Source organism: Petromyzon marinus, chromosome 32 (assembly GCF_048934315.1).
Source record: "Petromyzon marinus isolate PM22_M1 ecotype Great Lakes invasive population chromosome 32, UKy_Petmar_22M1.pri1.0, whole genome shotgun sequence".
Lineage (NCBI taxonomy): Eukaryota > Metazoa > Chordata > Hyperoartia > Petromyzontiformes > Petromyzontidae > Petromyzon > Petromyzon marinus.
This window is the reverse complement of record NC_133698.1, coordinates 14557479-14577335: the sequence shown is the minus strand read 5'-3', so window position 1 is coordinate 14577335 and position 19857 is coordinate 14557479. Positions and strand designations below refer to the sequence as shown.

Here is a 19857-nt window from a genome sequence, read left to right as displayed (position 1 = left end):
GAAATTCAATTCACCCATTGCAAATGTTGCTATGTTCATACGACAGAAGAATTATGCATTTTCTGACAGCAGTTGACACTGAGTGGGGTGTAAAGGTGAGTGGGATACTGTTGAGGTTCTGCTGTTGAATACCTTATAGAACAAGGTATATACTATGCAGGGGGTGTGACTTTCAGGAGGCTTTGCCTGTAGGAGCATGAGATGTGTATGTCAGGGTGTGGGGTATAGGTGTTGAGGGGTGTGTACATATTGATGTGTAGTGTCAGGGATATAAAGAAGATTGTAGAGTATGAAGAGCTAAGCTTTGTAAGAGAAGTGTGAAGCGATGAAAATGGTCCTCCGTAGTGTGCTATGAACTCAACAACTGGAGTCTGATCGCTAGCAATGGAGTAAATCAATGACAATTGGTATCTGAACCTGTTTGGTGCCTTGCCTAGGTGGATACAGCCTCAAATGTGTACCTCGTATGGTGTGAACATGTGCTTGAAAAACAAAGCAGGCCGAGCTTAGTTCTGACGACACCCCACCCCCTACAGTGAGGGAAAAAAGTATTTGATCCCCTGCTGATTTTGTACGTTTGCCCACTTACAAAGAAATGATCAGTCTATAATTTTAATGGTAGGTTTATTTGAACAGTGAGACACAGAATAACAACAAAAAAATCCAGAAAAACGCATGTCAAAAATGTTATAAATTGATTTGCATTTTAATGAGGGAAATAAGTATTTGACCCCTCTGAAAAACATGACTTAGTACTTGGTGGCAAAACCCTTGTTGGCAATCACAGAGGTCAGACGTTTCTTTTTTAGTTGGCCACCGGGTTTGCACACATCTCAGGAGGGATTTTGTTCCACTTCTCTTTGCAGATCTTCTCCAAGTCATTAAGGTTTCGAGGCTGACGTTTGGCAACTCGAACCTTCAGCTCCCTCCACAGATTTTCTATGGGATTAAGGTCTGGAGACTGGCTAGGCCACTCCAGGACCTTAATGTGCTTCTTTTTGAGCCACTCCTTTGTTGCCTTGGCCGTGTGATTTGGGTCATTGTCATGGTGGAATACCCATCCACGACCCATTTTCAATGCCCTGGCTGAGGGAAGGAGGTTCTCACCCAAGATTTGACGGTACATGGCCCCGTTCATCGTCCTTTTGATGCGGTGAAGTTGTCCTGTCCCCTTAGCAGAAAAACACCCCCAAAGCATATTCTTAGTTATTTCGGTAAAGTCACGTTGAAGGGAAACAACAAAATAATAAAATATATATAAAACAATAAAAATTCTCACGACGTTTCGACCATAACACAAACGGTCGTCTTCAGGTGTGTGAGAATTTTTATTGTTTTATATATATTTTATTATTTTGTTGTTTCCCTTCAACGTGACTTTACCGAAAGAACTAAGAATATGAATTACTGCAGTCACGAAAGCTTTAAATCAAAATTTTAAACCCCCAAAGCATGTTTCCACCTCCATGTTTGACGGTGGGGATGGTGTTCTTGGGGTCATAGGCAACATTCCTCCTCTTCCAAACATGGCGAGTTGAGTTGATGCCAAAGAGCTCCATTTGGTCTCATCTGACCATAACACTTTCACCCAGTTGTACTCTGAATCATTCAGATGTTCATTGGCAAACTTCAGACGGGCATGTATATGTGCTTTCGTGAGCAGGGGGACCTCGCGGGCGCTGCAGGATTTCAGTCCTTCATGGCGTAGTGTGTTACCAATTGTTTTCTTGGTGACTATGGTCCCAGCTGCCTTGAGATCATTGACAAGATCCTCCCGTGTAGTTCTGGGCTGATTCCTCACCGTCCACGAGGTGAGATTTTGCATGGAGCCTCAGGCCGAGGGAGATTGACAGTTCTTTTGTGTTTCTTCCATTTGCGAATAATCGCACCAACTGTTGTCACCTCACCAAGCTGCTTGGCAACGGTCTTGTAGCCCATTCCAGCCTTGTGTAGGTCTACAATCTTGTCCCTGACATCCTTGGAGAGCTCTTTGGTCTTGGCCATGGTGGAGAGTTTGGAAGCTGATTGATTGCTTCTGTGGACAGGTGTCTTTTATACAGGTAACAAGCTGAGATTAGGAGCACTCCCTTTAAGAGTGTGCTCCTAATCTCAGCTCGTTACCTGTATAAAAGACACCTGGGAGCCAGAAATATTTCTGATTGAGAGGGGGTCAAATACTTATTTCCCTCATTAAAATGCAAATCAATTTATAACATTTTTGACCTGCGTTTTTCTGGATTTTTTTGTTGTTATTCTGTCTCTCACTGTTCAAATAAACCTACCATTAAAATTATAAACTGATCATTTCTTTGTCAGTGGGCAAACGTACAAAATCAGCAGGGGATCAAATACTTGTTTCCCCTCACTGTAAATACAGATCTTATATATTAGATTTCAGGTTTCCACAGTCTTAATATTAATTTGAGCTTCATTCATGTAGGACTACTGCCAGTGTGACTTCATCACCAGTTGTTGCTTAAGTCGCCTTCCTTCCACCAACTTTCCGTAGACCACAACAGCAAACATCGAATTAGTAGTGGGAGTGTAACACGATGGTACACGCTACCAGTGAGTACAGAATTAAAGCTCACAGATTGCGCCTCTACACAAACGACTTAATGTAGATTACGTGAACTTGTGTAGCAGCAGCAAATATAAAGCAGTGACATGCACAGTAACGCCAGCATTTTCAGCAGCATATAGCGCAGGAGCAGATTGTATAATGGAAGCAGTAGCAGCAGTCCGGTTCATGAAGCCCTCCTCTGGCATCAGATTCCTCCAAACAAAATCCAATTTATAGACCAGATATCAAGTCACCATGTGCCACATCGCGGCAGCTGCCACTCGAGGTGCCCTTTCAAATGTATCAGATATGACGTATCAGGTGTAAAGCAATATGAGATGCCTCGGTGTCAAGGGCCTCTATCAAAAACAAGTAATTATTATAATAGGTATTTCCCCTTTTTTTCTAGCAACAAAACAGGTGTTAAGATGTTAAAACACCAAACTGAAACCTTTAACAAGGAATCATGTCTGCATTAACTGCAATGCTTGTGGTCAGAATGCAAACAAACAACATACTCTCATAATATATGCAGGTGTTAGACCAGAGGACGCCTTTTGGCGTCTTCAGGTCTAACACCGTTTGAGACGAGGCTAAAAAGAAAGCTGTCTCTGGTGTGAACCAATCATCTTCCAGGACACTGCATATATTATCAGAGTATGTTTTTTGTTTGCATTCTGACCACAAGCATTGTGGTTAATGCAGACATGATTCCTTGTAAAAGGTTTAAGTTTGGTGTTTTAACATCTTAACACCTAAATTTTGATATAAAGCTTTCGTGACTGCAGGGATTCATATTCTTGGTTCTTTCGGTAAAGTCACGTAGACGGGAAACAATCAAATAATAAAAATATAAAACAATACAATTCTCACGACGTTTCAACTGCAACACAAGCTATCATCATCAGGTGTGAAAACCACAGCAAGAAAATTTGAAAAAAGTAGCGTTTTTTTACGTTAGCACTGCTGTATATGGCCCTTTTTCCACAATTAATATCAATAAGGATATTTGCCGATATTTTTTTTTTACAGAAATAATAAATGAAAACACGCAATACCAGAGCACAGCAAACCAGAGATGGAAATCGTAAAAAGACCAATAACATTTTTTAAATAAATACAATAAACTCCGGGGCCAGGAAAGGTTAGCGGCTATCGGTGGAATCGCCAGATTGCCAGGGGACGATTTCGCAAACAAACATAAAAATTTATGTTACGCATAAACTCCGGGGTCGCCAAGAGGTAAAGGGAAATTCCAGACCCCCAGGACCCCCCCCCCCCTTCGTCAGCGCAGACAAACTGACGCCAACAGCTAAACCATTTTCCCCTTCATTGCTATTAAAGTAACGTTAAAGTTCAAAATTCAACAACAAGAATAAGCTAAAATTATCGATCCTCACACTCACGCCAATTAAAAAACCAGGCCACAAGCTACATCAATGAACCATTACCCAGTTATTAATTCAATACTAAATGTCATTTTCACCTTTAATAATTTCTACACGACCTGACCGAAGCATAAAAAAGAATCCTGGCAGTCCGAGTTATGCCTAAGTCAAAGCGAATTCTCAAACCTCAGGACATCAAGAATAAAATAAAGTAAATGATGACATAACAGCACAGACCCAACCGGGTACAGACAGAGAGCAAGTTAATACAATGTTAAATCACAAATCCTGGGGAGCATTAACAATGATGCAGTATTAAACCCAGGGTTATACAGAAGGGATTAATCAAACGGTTCAAGCTTACGAAACCAGGATAAACTGTGTTCCAGAGAGCCTCCCGGCCGCCTTTGTCTTCCCGCAGCGCGAGAGAGCAAAGATAACACCAGAAGACAAGGAATTATCGCTGGCCATCTGCGCTCACGGGAGAGCTATGACTCAATAAACAACACTTCCCCCCACCACACGCCAGACAAATGGCACACCCCCGCACAAGCAGAGAGGGGGCGGGGGGGGTAAATTCCTTAGAATGCGCAGCGTGCGTCAGCAAAACCCAGGCAAGCAAATTTTAAGTTAAAGAAAAAGAATATTAATACATAATATCACACAGAACATTAATGCTAACGTGGTTCACCTTAAACTATATTCCGTTTATATAACCTTGCAAACACCAAGGAGTACAAAATTCCAACAACTGAGAGGCTTATCTCTTGGCTCAGGATAACGGAAATAAAAGGATATAAATGATAAAGCTTACACACGGATTGACGAAAATATAAAAACTGAGGAAGGGCCAGGATAACTGGGTAAAACACAAGCTTGTTAAACATTAAACCAAATGACATTTTAGCGACGTTAAATCGAGGGCTAGCCAGAGAGAGCCTCCCGGCCGTCTTTGTCTTCCCGCAGCACGTGATAAGAATATGCATACGCTCAAGAGAGCATCATATCCTCGTGAAAATAAAAAGCAGATACCTGGAGTCACAGACAGAATCCTAACTGCGAGTGGTACAGTACCAAAAACTATGATGGAATAAATGTTAACTTTAAAAACCTTAACCCTTCCTTTGGTCGTCGGAAAATGTCAGATTGTATAACGCAGACAGAGGGACGCCTTCGGAACGATTTGAAGCATTTGTTTTTTATGGTTTATGGAAGAGGACAACGAACAGAACCAGGCCGTAAATGACACACATACGGACACACACACTCCAGACCACGACACACAGCTAAATCAAAAGGAGCTCCGCCTTGTAAGGAGGAGCCAAGGGGAGACATTTTGACATAAAAGTAAGACGCTCCAGCATTGAAATCAACTCATCAGCCAGCGGACAAGCTCAGCGACCAGCGGACCAGCTCAACTCATCCCTGCAGAAGATCAACCATCAGAAGATCAACCACCACCGACGCAGAAGAATTCTCTACAACTCGCCAGAATGGCGAGATTCGCTGTTTAGCGACAGGCTACACGGTGCGAATCAACACCATCAGAAGGAGCATCGCAACAAACGTGTATCGCCCAGCGCCAGATAGCGTGCAACCAGTAATCATCACGCCAACGACATAACCGTGCCAGCGACCAGCAGACGAGCGCCATCTACCGATCGTGCAACCGTACCCGCTACGAGCGAGCCGTGAGCCAGCCACCTACCGACGGGCCACCACGCCGACGGCGCACAACGGCGCCCGCTACGAGCGAGCTGTGAGCGCCCTCTACCGACAGAACGCCACATCAACAGCGCATCGTGCCAATCCGTCAACTAGTGTGGGCCGAATCGACTGCTATGAAAGGAGAATCAACCATACGTATGACATACTCTGCCCCCACCACACGACAAACCAGGTGTCTGCTTGACACAAAGAATTAATTCCAAACACAGGCCTACTCAACACAATCCATATCACTCAAAACATACACGAGTCATTAACAAAAGCCTAATCCTCAAGACGTAAACCATCAGTGGCCGTAAAAGCATCGCGACAGACCAAGTGATAACCATCCGTCGTTTATAAGTACAGTAATAATTTTTCCTCCTTAATTCTTTTGTTTTGGTTGTACTTCTTGAGGAGCCTTTCAAAACCATCACTTTACCCTACATTGCAGGATTCACAAAAAAGATCTCCAAAATCTTCAATAAACACAAGATCCAGGTCCGATTCAACACATTACATAAAATCCGTGATCTGGTTCCATCTGTAAAAGATGTGATTCCGGACATACAGTACCCTGCCGTCCACAAACTAAGTTGCCTCTGTGGTAGTAGTTACATTGGAGAAACCAAACAACATGTCTCGGACCGCATTTGTGAACACAAAGCAGACCTAAAACACGGTAGGACCAACACCTCGGCCGTGTCAGATCACTGTTATAATTCAGTAGGCTCACATGACATTGACTTCTCCAAGACAGAGGTTCTTTGCAAGCCATCTGGCTACCATGAGAGATTAGTTCATGAGGCTATCCACATATACAAACACAGAGACAATTTCAACCGAGAAGATGGATTCTGGCTTAGCAATCATTGGAAGGATTTGATAAACCATTTCGGGTCTTAATTGATTGTTCACGCTTACGGTGGCTTTCAGACCGCATCCATTATTTTCGTCTCCCCCCTCCTCTTTTCCGAACATAGATGGACTCGTCCATCCGAATAACTGCCAAATCGCTCTCCGTGGTGCTAACGTTAAAAAAACCGCCACTTTTTTCAAATTTTCTTGCTGTGGTTGTCACACCTAATGATGATTGCTTGTGTTGCAGTCAAAACGTCGTGATAATTTTATTGTTTTATATTTTTATTATTTTATTGTTTCCCTTCTACGTGACTTTACCGAAAGAACCAAGAATATCTTAACACCTGTTTTTTGTTGCCAGAAAAAAGGGGAAAAACCTATTATCATATTTTGGTACTGGCAAGGAGGTCCCATGAAGTAATTATTATGTCTGTCTGTTTTCGTAGCCGATGTTTCGCGCTCGTGTGGATTTTTCCAGGGACTGGCCTCACCATTCTTGTCAGCAGCAAAGTTGCCCAGGTCGAGGTCTCGTAGGGGGAAGTCCACGAAGGTTGAAAGCTTGCTGGTCTGGTAGCGGCGGGATGACTCAGAGAAACGCTTCAGGTCTGAAGGCGAGGGCAGTTCAGGGATAACGCAACAATGCATTTACAAAATCTGTATGCATCCCGGAAGCTAAGCAAGGATCAGTGGTAATGCTTGGATTATAAACTGCCTGGGAACACCTGGTTTTGTTGGCTTGAACTGGGAGGTGGCCAACAGATCCAAGTACAGCAATGAGTTATTGAAACTGTGCAAATCTTTGAGCATCACCCCTCAAACACGTGGTGGGTTTTCTCTCATTTCCTCCAAACAAAAAGCTAAACACTCATTAAAGAAACCACCACAAGACAGGATCCTCATTAAATGGGGTCTTTAGACTTGGGAAAGCTTCCCTAAGTTAAAAAAAAATCGTTTTTATTCTAGCAACCACTGCAGTACAGCACTTTCATTAGGCAGCACCGTGGATGTGAGAGTTTCTAAGCAAATGAAGCTACAGGGCAAATAATAATGTGGCAATGTGGCACAATTTTGCAAGTTGCAATTTAGCTTTGATAACATAAAGCAAACACGTTTTGGAAGGCATATAAATGGTTTACTCTAACTGTAGGTAGTGGTCGAATAAAGTGACTTCTGAAGTAGTTCTGTGACATCATCTTCAGGGCCGTTCAGGTTAGTCCACTGCTATTTGCGAGAGTTATGAATGACAGAGACCCAGAACACAGGTAACTTTTACAAGTAGGGCTATCTGGGGGTCCGAATATATAAGAACTAAGTAAATCCTATCAGGCAACGTATTGAATAGGCACCAAAACCTTATAACGGAAAGTGCAGAGTATTTATATCGTATTATATGTTGCTGTTAGTTAAAAAATGTACAACATATTTAAAACGTACTGAATATATCCTCAATTATAGATAACGAATTAAAATACTTAGTTAACATGTCCTTAGTTATTGTCAACATTAAATCATGCGTGTAACATATTAAATGGATACACTGATATTTTACCTATGTTCAATTCTGTTTGGATTAAGTGTGCGATGCATAGCTGTGCTCTGGGTGCCACAGGGCCACCTTCCCTCCACAAATCAGGATGCCATCTACATAGAGTAGCAGTGTGGGTATGGGGAACACAATCTTCAAAATAAGATGCATTTGGCTGTGTTAATGGTGAAAAAACTTTTTTTTGTAAAATTATGACAGTTGCTCGTTTGGGATTATTTACTTATGTAATTCTGCTTATCGTAGTGTAGGCCCTTGTCTACAACCTGTTTTCCAGAATATTGACCTGGGATTGGAGTGTTCTGCTCAGCTGACTGCAGTCTCCAACATCCCCTCAGACTCGGCATGGCTAACTACAAATCCCTGTCTGCGATTTCTGTGACATTTATCGCTCCATACACTTAAGTCAGGCTGTGGCTGAGGTAAGTTGTATATTTATGTTATGAATTATGTTTAGTAAATGTGAGTGTGATTTTGCATGCATGTATTTGTGCAAGAGTACGTGTGAGGTGGTCTCGAGGGGGCCACCATGATGTAGAGACAGTGCCGTGTTAAGGGTGGTACTGTAGGGGCGGAGCCCAGGTGTCGCTGTGAATGGGGTCGTGTCAGGACGTGGCAGCGAGATGAACCCGGGAGGGCATGTGACCAGACGAGGGGAGGCAGGGGGGCCCCCAGTCGGGGGTGAGAGGATCACGTAATGGGGATCCAGAGTCCCCACGAGGGTTCTGGAAGGGGGGCGTGGCCAGGTGCGGGGCCGGCCAGGCCAGGGGAGTTATAAGCGTGGTCCCGCGAGGGATCGGGGCGTTCAACTCTGAGAATGAAGTCGCCATCCTCGATCCTCGGTCCTCGGTCTCCGGCCTTCACGCGTGGACCAGGCAGCCAGTTAGCTGTCCTGGTCCGACTATAGAATTGTCTCTCCGAGTGTCAGTTTAGTTAGCTGTGGTGGTCACCATCCTATGCTGTTATCCTGTTAGAGTAACCCATTGTGTTAAATAAACGTGTTGCCTCCAAGTACAAGTGTGCGCCTAAGTCAACACACTACACATTAAATCATTCGAGTGTGTAAGTTTGTGCGCAAATGTCTTTATGTGCGTGTGTGAGAGTGGGTTCTGTGTTTATCATGTGTTTGTAAAAGCGTGCCAGCCTGTACGTAAGTAATGGCAAAATTAAGGGTGGCCCTGACTGTTCACGGAAATATACGCAATACCCTTGCGTGAATGCTCACTTGAGCAAGTAATCACTTTTTGATCACCTAAATGCAGACTAAAGAACATTTGATATTACTATGTTAACATAATGCAGAAAAATATATACAGGCTATTGTGCCTAATTGAAGGGCTACTGCCTGAAACGGTAGCTGACTCAGGATCTTTATGTTAATGATGGTGGACATTTGAAGCAATTGGCGGGACCCCGGAGTCCCATCACTGCCCCGGGGTGGGAAAAACCGCGTAGCGACACGAGTCTTGCCTTACCGACAACAAAACTAGTGTCAATCGCTCATTGTTTTTTTCGGTAAAGTCACGTATGTAGAAATACCATGAAATTACATTAAAATAAATCAATCACGACGTTTCGACCGCAACACAAGCGATCTTCATCAGGTGTAAAGAACAAATCATGGAGGTAAATACAACAAGAAGATGAGAGACGAGAATTCAACAAACCTAAGAAAAAATTACGTGAAGCACAACCAGTCAGGCAACAACACAGTTAGACACTTACCTGGCAGACCATACCTATGCTGGTATGTTCAATCCAGAGGTTGAACACGAAATGTAACACTCTTCTGAAATTCGTGGTCCGCCAGGTAAGTGTCTAACTGTGTTGTTGGCCTGACTGGTTGTGCTTCACATAATTTGTTCTTAGGTTTGTTGAATTCTCGTCTCTCATCTTCTTGTTGTATTTACCTCCATGATTTGTTCTTTACACCTAATGAAGATCGCTTGTGTTGTGGTGGAAATGTCGTGATTGATTTATTTTAATATAATTTTATGGTATTTCTACATACGTGATTTTACCGAAAAAACCAAGGAGTAATTTTATGCAGTTACGAAAGCTTTAATTCTTTATTAGTGTCAATCGATTGGCCTCGTCGAGAGCTACTCGGGGCACTAAGTTTCGTAAAAAGTTTTAAAATTACATAAACACGTTAAATTCACTGCCGGGGCGGGCTCGCCTTGGCAAAGAAGCTGAGGATTGACGGCTGACCGGAAGGCGTTGTCGCCGCGCACAACTGCGGCGGACGCCCGGGCTTGCGTTTGGCCGGTGGGGTGGCGCCCATCGTGTTGATCGCCGCCTGCTGGCGCTTGTTGGCGCGAGTCTGGGCGGGTGGTGCGTTGCTGTCGGGATCACGAGTGGGCGGACTGAAAAATAATTATTGACCTGATTTTTGCGGGACCCCATGGTCCCGCCAAATGATTCATTTGTTTATCTTGGCTTGAACACCACTGCCAATTCAGCCGCTTATTTATGGATGTATTTAAAGCCACAGCTGAGTGCATTTCTCTGGAGCTGGCCATGGTACGAGGGCAATATGGCAACTGAGATGAGTGGTAATTGCAAAGGATACGTAGGACGAGGATTTTGGGAAACTTCTGGATGGTGAACTTCTTAGTGCATTTCCTCCGCGCCTTACAACGCGAGCATGTCTGTATGGAATGGGGTGGAACCGAGAAACAATGATCAGTGTCAAATGTTTTAAAAACCCATTGGGAACTTGTTTCATTAATCCAGAGACCACAAATAGTATTAGATTTAAATGTCTTGACAATAATTTAGACTGAAAATGAACCTAAACCAGGGGTATCCCAACATTTTACTCCGAGGGCCAAATTTACTCAAATATGATACAGTGAGGGAAAAAAGTATTTGATCCCCTGCTGATTATGTACGTTTGCCCACTGACAAATAAATGATCAGTCTATAATTTTAATGGTGGGTTTATTTGAATAGTGAGAGACAGAATAACAAGAAAAACCCAGAAAAACGCATGTCAAAAATGTTATAAATTTATTTGCATTTTAATGAGGGAAATAAGTATTTGACCCCCTCTCAATCAGAAAGATTTCTGGCTCACAAGGTGTCTTTTATACAGGTAACGAGCTGAGATTATGAGCACACTCTTAAAGGGAGTGCTCCTAATCTGAGCTCGTTACCTGTATAGAAGACACCTGTCCACAGAAGCAATCAATCAATCAGATTCATACTCTTTGGTTCTATTCGGTAAAGTCACGTAGGTAAAAAATAAAACAACAAAAATCACGACGTTTCGGCCACAACACTAGTGGCCTTCATCAGGTGAAGGGACCGTGCTGTCACGAAGACTGTGTTGGAATTAAGAAAGTCAAGCCAGGTCGCATCCTTTAAGCTGTGTGGGAGGAAACCAAATGCTTTGACAAAGGAATTAGCATAAAGTGCTGATAGAGCACCTAACACGGGGGGGGGGGGGGGGGGGGGAATTTACAAACGTTGTTTTGAAGGGAAATAAGCTGCTGTGAAAGTTTGGTATATCACTACTTGGATAAATATACTGTACCATTGAAAATTAGTTGAATGTTTGGTATGATTTAGAACATCTTTCCAATGATTGCTTAATTTGAAACCATCTTCTCGGTTGAAATTGTGTCTGTGTTTGTAAATCTGAATTGCCTCGTGGACAAATCTCTGATGATAACCTATAGGTTTGCAAAGGACCTTGGTATCGGAGAACACTATATCGTGATCAACCACAGCGTTGTAACAGTGGTCAGCCACGGCAGAAGAATTCGTTCTGCCGTGTTTCAAATCTGATTTGTGCTCGCGAATTCAGTCAAGGACATGTCGCTTCGTCTCCCCGATATAGCAATCACCACAAGTGCAGCTCAATTTGTAAACCCCGGGGTACTGTAAGTCAGGAATGACATCCTTCACGGATGGGATCAGGTCATGGATTTTGTGTACTGTATTGAACCGGACCAGGATCTTGTGTTTGTTTAGAATAATGGAGATCTTTTTAGTAACGCCTGCTATATATGGTAGTGTGATGGTTTAGCATAGAATTTAGCATTGAAATAGCTAAGCATTGAGATAGCTATCTCAATGCTAAATTCTATGCTAATTCCATTGTCAAGATGTGTATACCTTAACTTAGCTATTTCAATGCTAAATTCTATGCTAATCCCTTTAACAATGGGTGCCTCTGCGGGTGTGTATGCTTTAACTTTTAACATAGCTATTTCTGTGACCAGTCACAAGCTAATCATTCAGCCATTTCAATGCTAAATTATATGCTAATTCCTTTGTCAAGGCGCTTTGTTCCTCTCACACAGCTTAAAGGCCGTATCTGAACGTGGCTCTTTCACTCCAGCGCTGTCCTACCAGACAGTCTCGCCCCCTTCACCTGATGAAGGCCGCTTGTGTTGTGGCCGAAACGTCGTGAGAATATTATTGTGTTATTTTATTTTATCAATTTATTATTTTATTATCATTCTACGTGACTTTACCGAAAGAACCAAAGAAGATGAATCATTGCAGTCATGAAAGCTTTAAATCGAAATTTATTGTGATGATCTTGTTGGTTTTTATAGTTAGGCTATTAGTAGGGTCATTTTTTATTTTTTAGTAACTTCCATCGTTGAGTAGGTTCTGGATTTTGTTGTTGTACGAATCTTTATCCATAATTACAGTAGCGTTGCCTTTGTCGGCTGAGAGGATGACTATATAACTTCTGTTTTTTAAATTCGCGAGTTCAGAGCGTTCATTTTTGCTGATGTTGCTAATGGGTTTCTTAGCATTCTTAAGAATAGTGGCTATTTCAGCTCTCGCAACGTCTGCTTGGATGTGTCCTATGCCTTTGAGGGCTACATCGACTTGAGAGATGATATCATCTACAGGAATATGTTTCAGGGTGACAGCAAAATTTAGCCCTCTAGCCACGTACTGTTTTCAGATTGTCCGAAATCGGGGTGTTACTCTGATTAATGACGATTTTGTTAACGTCTAGTTTTGTTATATGTGGGACTGGGCTCTTCTTCGATAGGTGGTTGAATTTAGAAATCAGGTTAGCTTTGTATTTGACTGAAAGTGCATCGGCAGAAGAAGCAGTCATGTTGTCTACATGGTTCCAATCAGAAGGTAACATTTTTTGTGTTAACGTTAAATGAGCTTGTAGGAGAGTCCTGTCTAAAGTATCGAGTTCAACACACGGCCAAAGCAACAAAAGAGTGGCTCAAGAAGAAGCACATTAAGGTCCTGGAGTGGCCTAGCCAGTCTCCAGACTTTAATCCCATAGAAAATCTGTGAAGGGAGCTGAAGGTTCGAGTTGCCAAACGTCAGCCTCGAAACCTTACTGACTTGCAGAAGATCTGCAAAGAGGAGTGCGACAAAATCCCTCCTGAGATGTGTGCAAACCTGGTGGCCAACTACAAGGAACGTCTGACCTCTGTGATTGCCAACAAGGGTTTTGCCACCAAGTACTAAGTCATGTTTTGCAGAGGGGTCAAATACTTATTTCCCTCATTAAAATGCAAATCAATTTATAACATTTTTGACATGCGTTTTTCTGGATTTCTTTGTTGTTATTCTGTCTCTCAGTGTTCAAATAATCCTACCATTAAAATTATAGACTGATCATTTCTTTGTCAGTGGGCAAAAGTACAAAATCAGCAGGGGATCAAATACTTTTTTCCCTCACTGTACCTACATCTAGATTACGTTCGTGGGCAGCCCGTTATATTGATGGGGTGTCATGACACTCACATTACACCTTAGCTTTGTCAGAATCTACCACTCGCCTAACACTCACCAGTTTATGCAATAGTGGGAAGAATCAATCTATTTTGTGAAAAACTTCAAAGTCTGCAGCGAGAATTTGTGGTGTGCAATGAAATTTAGTAGGCATTATACACCCGCACCTCCGATTAGCATGGTTGGCTACGTATGGTGCGAAAGAAGTTCAACATACATACATACACCCATCTCTTTTAATCTATGAGTTTTACGATTCATGGATGTTTTTTTTATAGTCAACTGTATCTGCAATACACAAGCAGCCAGTATGTGAGAGCACTGCAGGTGAATGATTTCATTACCACTCACCGGTCTTTCGTCTCCATCCAGGACCTCCTCCTTGGTGAAGAGCCGTATGCAGTCGACGAGGGAGCAATCGTATGACTTCTGTGGGCAAGCAGGGAACAGATCAGGGCAGACGAGAGCACATGGGGGGGAAGGGGCAGCCCCAAAAGGCATCTACCACAGCCTGATTTGCAATCTCAATATCACTTGAACAATACCACTTTTAACGAGACTGAATAGATTTATAAACTTATTTTCTCTGTGATTATTTTTTCTTGTTACGTGCATTTTTTTTTCTCGTTAATTAAGTATTCATTTATTTTTTCGAAGTGGTGGGGTTTTATTTTCGTATTTTTTGTACGGAACTGGGTAATTGATGTGCTGCGTTGTGGGATGCAATTACATGAATGACGCTATATAAAATGAAATTATTATTCTTATCAATAGCAAAACCATGAATCTGCTCAACATAACAATCTCATCTGTCCTCTCACGTGATGGCTATATTCATAATCTGGCTAAGGAGGCATCGAAGAAGTATAGTCTTTTTTCCATGCCAATGTCTTCGTTAACTCTAAACAATTATTACTACGAAACAAAGCACACATTGTGCCTCAGTTAGATACTGTTGTCATATCTGAGGTGGATCACCTGGTTCTTACCTCACTGCACCAGAAATAATTCAGAATAAAGCAGCTTGGGTGGTTGATCATCCAGCATTCACCAATTCACTCCAATCACTCACCTCCTTATCACTCTTATGTCACTATTTCCATAGTTACTTTGCCCGAGAACTTCACTCATTGATTCCTCGACTCATGTTGAGAAATCGGTCTAAAAGACCAAACCGTTTTACCTCATCCATATTCAACCACCACACCGCAAGTAACAACACTTGTAAACTAAAATAAAACTATAAACTTTTTATTTTACTAGGTCAAGGCCCACACAGCTATATAGCTCATTTTCAGAAGCGACCGGGCCACAAAGGATACCCCCAATGAATTGTCTTATCATGTGGAAATTTATACCAGCCAAATACTCTAAACACGTTTCTAAATGTGGAGCGAAAAACCGGAGGACCCGGAGAAAAATCCACGCAACAACAACGAGAACATGTACACTCCAAATATACAGACTTCAGGGTCGGGATCGATCCCACGACCTTATGTATACCTTGTGAGGTAGTTAACATCTCGCCACCATGGCGCCCCTTTTTTTAATGCTACTTCCCTCGCACTGCTCCTTGAAATTCCCTCCCATCATTTATTGTCCCGCACTCTTATTATAAACGTGCTTCATTCAAAACACGTGTTGCCTCATCCACTACAATTTTGATGGGTGCTTTTTTTGCCTGTGCTCAGAAATTATTTAATGAAAAAATACATTTATCCTCCCTTTTAAATGGAAATTTCAGCTGAAAAACAAACAGTCTAAACACATAGATGCCATATGTAACAAGGTTGTGTGTACGGTGGCTGTGTGATGCAAATTTGAAACTCTTGTGCAATGACGTTGTTACAGAGTAAGGAAGTGAGGTCACATGCCGCAATGATATTACTAGAGTAATGTTGACAAAAAAATGTATTCCTTTTTTTTCATTAACAAAGCTTCTAACAGCTTGTGACACAGCCTATAAACAGCGTATATACAGTAAAAACCTTGAATTGCGAGCATAATTCGTTCCGGAAACGTATTTGTAATCCAAAGCACTCATATATCAAAGCGAGTTTCCCCATAAGAAATAATGGAAACTCAGATGATTCGTTCCACAACCCAAAAATATTCATGTAAAAATGATTAATACAAAATACCTAAAGTAATACAAATTATTAATTAAATTTAATTGTGGCTGGTGTGAGGGAGACGAGAGAGAGGAGGAGGGTTATTGTGAAGGACGACTTTCACTGTCACTAACGGAATCACGGCCATCTGTTGGCTCACTGGAATCTTTTTCTTTTTTGTGCGACTTTAACAAGGAACCTATCCAATGACACTTGCTTTTGCCTCCTTTTGAGGATTTCATGGGGGCCATTGTTGCAGTACAGTTACTAAAGAACAGTCACTACATTTGGCCCAAAAACATGCTTTACGCACACACACGTGGTCACAACACTATAGTAAACAGCATACGCTCGCACGGATGTTGACTATACGAGTGAGGCACGCTGATTGAGACCGAGTATGGGAGACGATTACCCACAATCCTGCAGCGAGAGAGAAAAGAACCATCGGCTCAGTTATGATCACGTGACGCTCGACAAAGCGTATACGTACTACTCGTATTGCAAGATCTCGCTCGTTTATCAAGTTAACATTTATTAACAAAAAATTGATCGTCTTGAAAAACACTCGCAGACCAAGTTACTTGCAATCCAAGGTTTTACTGTATTCGTTTTCCACTACTACTCACTGACCTGCGAGATGGGTAGCGAGAGGTCCCAAAAGGGGTCAAAAGTCGTCGAGCAGAAGTCGCAAGTGCTGCACTTGAGCGAGCTCTTTAGTTGCCCCACGAACAAGTCTGTGAAGCAGAAGGCAGCAAGAGAAAATGCCAAGCAACGCTTGAATCACTTAATGATTCTTGTAGTTAAGTCAAAATTATTTCCTGCTCATGTGAGCATTGTGGCATTGGCACTCATTTCCTTTTTACGGCCGAGCCAGTGGTGAAAATTCCATATTCTATGAAGACGAGTCAATCCATAGGACAACCATTATTGACTGTCCCACACAATGGTATTCATTTTGCTGGTCCCAGAGGGATGATGTGCTGAATCCACTCCCATTCAGGATTTAAACTACCAACCTTCCGATTGTGAGCCACACGGTCTACTGCTGAGCCACCTTGGCAGATCGTGACAATATAATTTCCTGAGGAGTGAATTGTTACACTTCTTCTCCACAGTCTATAATGTGATAGTTGCAAATTATTTGTGGTGTAAAGATGCAGATTAAACCCCATCCATCCTACGCTCACCTACAATCTTGCTGTTCTCTTTCTCTAGGTACCTTTTCCACATCCTCTTTGCCTTCTCATCATCACTGTGGTGGGAGAACAGGGAAACACGGTCAGGATCAGACTGCCAGGATAGTGGCACACACCAAAAATCCAGTGCATTTGAAGCAAGGGTTGGTGGCAGTGTTGAGTGTGGCGATGTTCCGTATGGCTGTGTTAGAGGTGTTGCGCATGACTGTGTTGGTGTGGCGCACATGGCGGTATTGTTGAGAGTTGTTGCACGAGACTGTGTTGTTATGCCGCACGTGGCAGGGTTGTTGAGAGTTGTTGCACGCGACTGTTGTTGTGGCGCAAGTGGCAGTGTTGCTGAGAGTTGCTGCGCATGACTGTGTTGTTGTGGCGCACGTGACTGTGTTTTTGTGGCGCACGTGGCAGTGTTGTTGAGAGTTGCTGCGCATGGCAGTGTTGTTGAGAGTTGCTGCGCGTGACTGTGTTGTTGTGACGAACGTGGCGGTTTTGTTTGAGTTGTTGCACGTAGCTGTGTTGTTGTGGCGCATGTGGCGGTGTTGTTGAGAGTTGTTGTGCGTGGCTGTGTTGTTATGGTGCATGTGGCGGTGTTGTTCAGAGTTGTTGCACGTGGCTGTGTTGTTGTGGCGCACGTGGCAGTGTTGTTGAGAGTTGCTGTGTAAAGCTGTGTGACTCCTCGAGGTCATGGTGCCGAGAGAGCGAAGTTTACCTGTATGAGTCAAGGTCATCGCTGATGGGCTGGCGGGGTCGGCTCAGCACGCGGTTCACCTCCCCGTGCAGCCCATCGAGCAGGAAGCGCAGGAACTCCTGTGCATCCTGCTGGCTGTGGTGGGGGCGGGGAGGGGCACAAGGAACACCCGGCTATGTCACGCGCTTTGACCACAGCCGAGGAGTAGACTGCGTTCGCCCTGGACGTGTCACTGCGTGAAAATGCTTCTTATGGCGATGATGATGGTAACGGTCACCATGCTCATAATGAGCAACATGTCTAGAGCGAGCTATGGTTGCACTCTTGAAAGCAATCGGGATTTTGATAGTCATCATAATCAACACTATTACCACTATCAAAATCATAATTGATTAAATTAATAATTTCGTGTCCATCATAACAACTTTAATCAATGATGACCATTTGTGGGCACAGGCCAGCGCTCAGTTGGTATTGATGCTGAAATCATCAACTGTGCATCACTCCTCTTAACAGACAACACTGGAGCAGCTGAAGCCATTGTTTGCTCTTCACCGCGGATGCAGTTTGTGTTTTGGTCCTGGTCCAGGTGCTGATTCTGCTCATGGTCGTGCATTTTACAGTTGTAGCCCTGTATTCTTCGCAATGAGCTGAGGTGCCATGGTGGTGGTAAAACTCTGACGTGATTTCAGTAGACTGGCAGCAGGTATATGCTGGGTCCGTGGCCTGGTGCAACCATTGTGCCCAGCTAGCGACCATTCTTCTGATTGTCCAGGTGTGTGATGTCAGCCAAAAAGTAAAGGCTGTCTACATTGGTTGGCTTGAGAAAACCAGCAATACTTCTGCAGCATTCAAACACCAGGCTGATCTTTATTAAACGTACGGACCTCTACCATGCAGGGCACACATACTCCGCTGCTGAGCAGCAGAGAGCCACCACCATTGACATGAGTGTAGATGCATATGCTCCCCATTTAGCGATGACCATTTTCTGGATGATGTGACATTGTGAGTTTACCTTCGCCCTGGTTTTCTCAACATGTGCCTTGTATGTCAGAGATTAGTTGAGTATTAAACCAAGGCAGACGGGATGTTAGCAGTGGGCCAGTTTAAACCATGAGATCGTGAGTTCCCGCTTCACGTCCCTTTCTCTTAGAAGGCGCACACTTGGGTCTTCAACAAGTTGGCTCAGAGTTGGTTTTCCTCGTCGTATGCTGCACTGTCATTTTCGATGTGTGTGTTTATGTTACTTCTAGAGGTAAATACCTAATATGTTTGTTGTTAAATATTCCTGAAGGACCCTGTACTCATTCTCTACAATACTGACGTTTGTGTTGTTGCTGTGCTCACGCACCACGGATCTCCTTAATAAAATAGCCGGGAAATTGGATAAACGGGATCATCCGTGTCACAAATAAAAATAAACAATCTAAACTAAGGTTAGTTAAAGTTGCCTTCAGGGTAATTTTGAGAGGTGATGAAAGTCCTTGCATTGGCCTGTCACGCAGCGGTCGCTCACGTATATGAAACATCTGGTGTCTGGGTAGATTGAAAGTAATGGTGCAAGCACACTGCTTTGTGGAAGACCATTTCTCTGTCAGTACCAGCACCTTTGTTTTCCATTCAGTTCTCCGAAGAATCGTTGGTTCTCGAGTAGAGTCCGGATGAATTCGGTTAGATGTGTCGAGACGTAAATAGAGTCACTATAGCGTGTGCGCCATCTATGGTCACAAGCCTGTAACTGTGCGTCTTGTGCCTCTAGCACCGTCGTAGGTATGTCAGGGAAATGGGCCCTAGAGGGCATGGTCCCGTTGACTAGGCAGAGAGAGGGCACGTGAGAACTTGACCGTCTGGGTGAACCCGAGAGGGCACGTGACCGGCACGGGGTAGCAAGGGGGCCCAAAGGGGGTTTGAGGAACACGTGATGCTGTCTCCAGACCCTTCTGGAGAGATCCAGAAGAGGGCGTGGCCGGAGGCGGAACAAGGCCACGCTTGGCAGCATAAGAGGACTGGCCCAAGAGTAATCGCGGCTGTCGTCTGGAATCAACCCGCCGTGCTACGTCTCTTTGGTCG

The 19857-nt window shown here is 43.4% G+C and overlaps 1 protein-coding gene across 4 annotated transcripts in view; it reads right to left on the bottom strand.

Annotated features, from left to right (window-relative positions):
- Nucleotides 1-19857, bottom strand: part of LOC116937330 (ubiquitin carboxyl-terminal hydrolase 2-like) — a 56788-nt gene that overhangs the window by 8622 nt on the left and 28309 nt on the right. For 3 of the 4 annotated variants that reach the window (XM_032944393.2, XM_032944392.2, XM_032944390.2), the window contains 6 exons: nucleotides 17806-17919; nucleotides 17091-17155; nucleotides 16534-16637; nucleotides 14141-14218; nucleotides 10635-10713; nucleotides 7011-7124 (listed from right to left, as the gene is read on the bottom strand). In XM_032944393.2, the coding sequence (XP_032800284.1) occupies nucleotides 7011-7124; nucleotides 10635-10713; nucleotides 14141-14218; nucleotides 16534-16637; nucleotides 17091-17155; nucleotides 17806-17919 (554 nt within the window). The remainder of the gene's footprint in view (nucleotides 1-7010; nucleotides 7125-10634; nucleotides 10714-14140; nucleotides 14219-16533; nucleotides 16638-17090; nucleotides 17156-17805; nucleotides 17920-19857) is intronic. The other variant, XM_032944391.2, reaches the window with a different exon arrangement.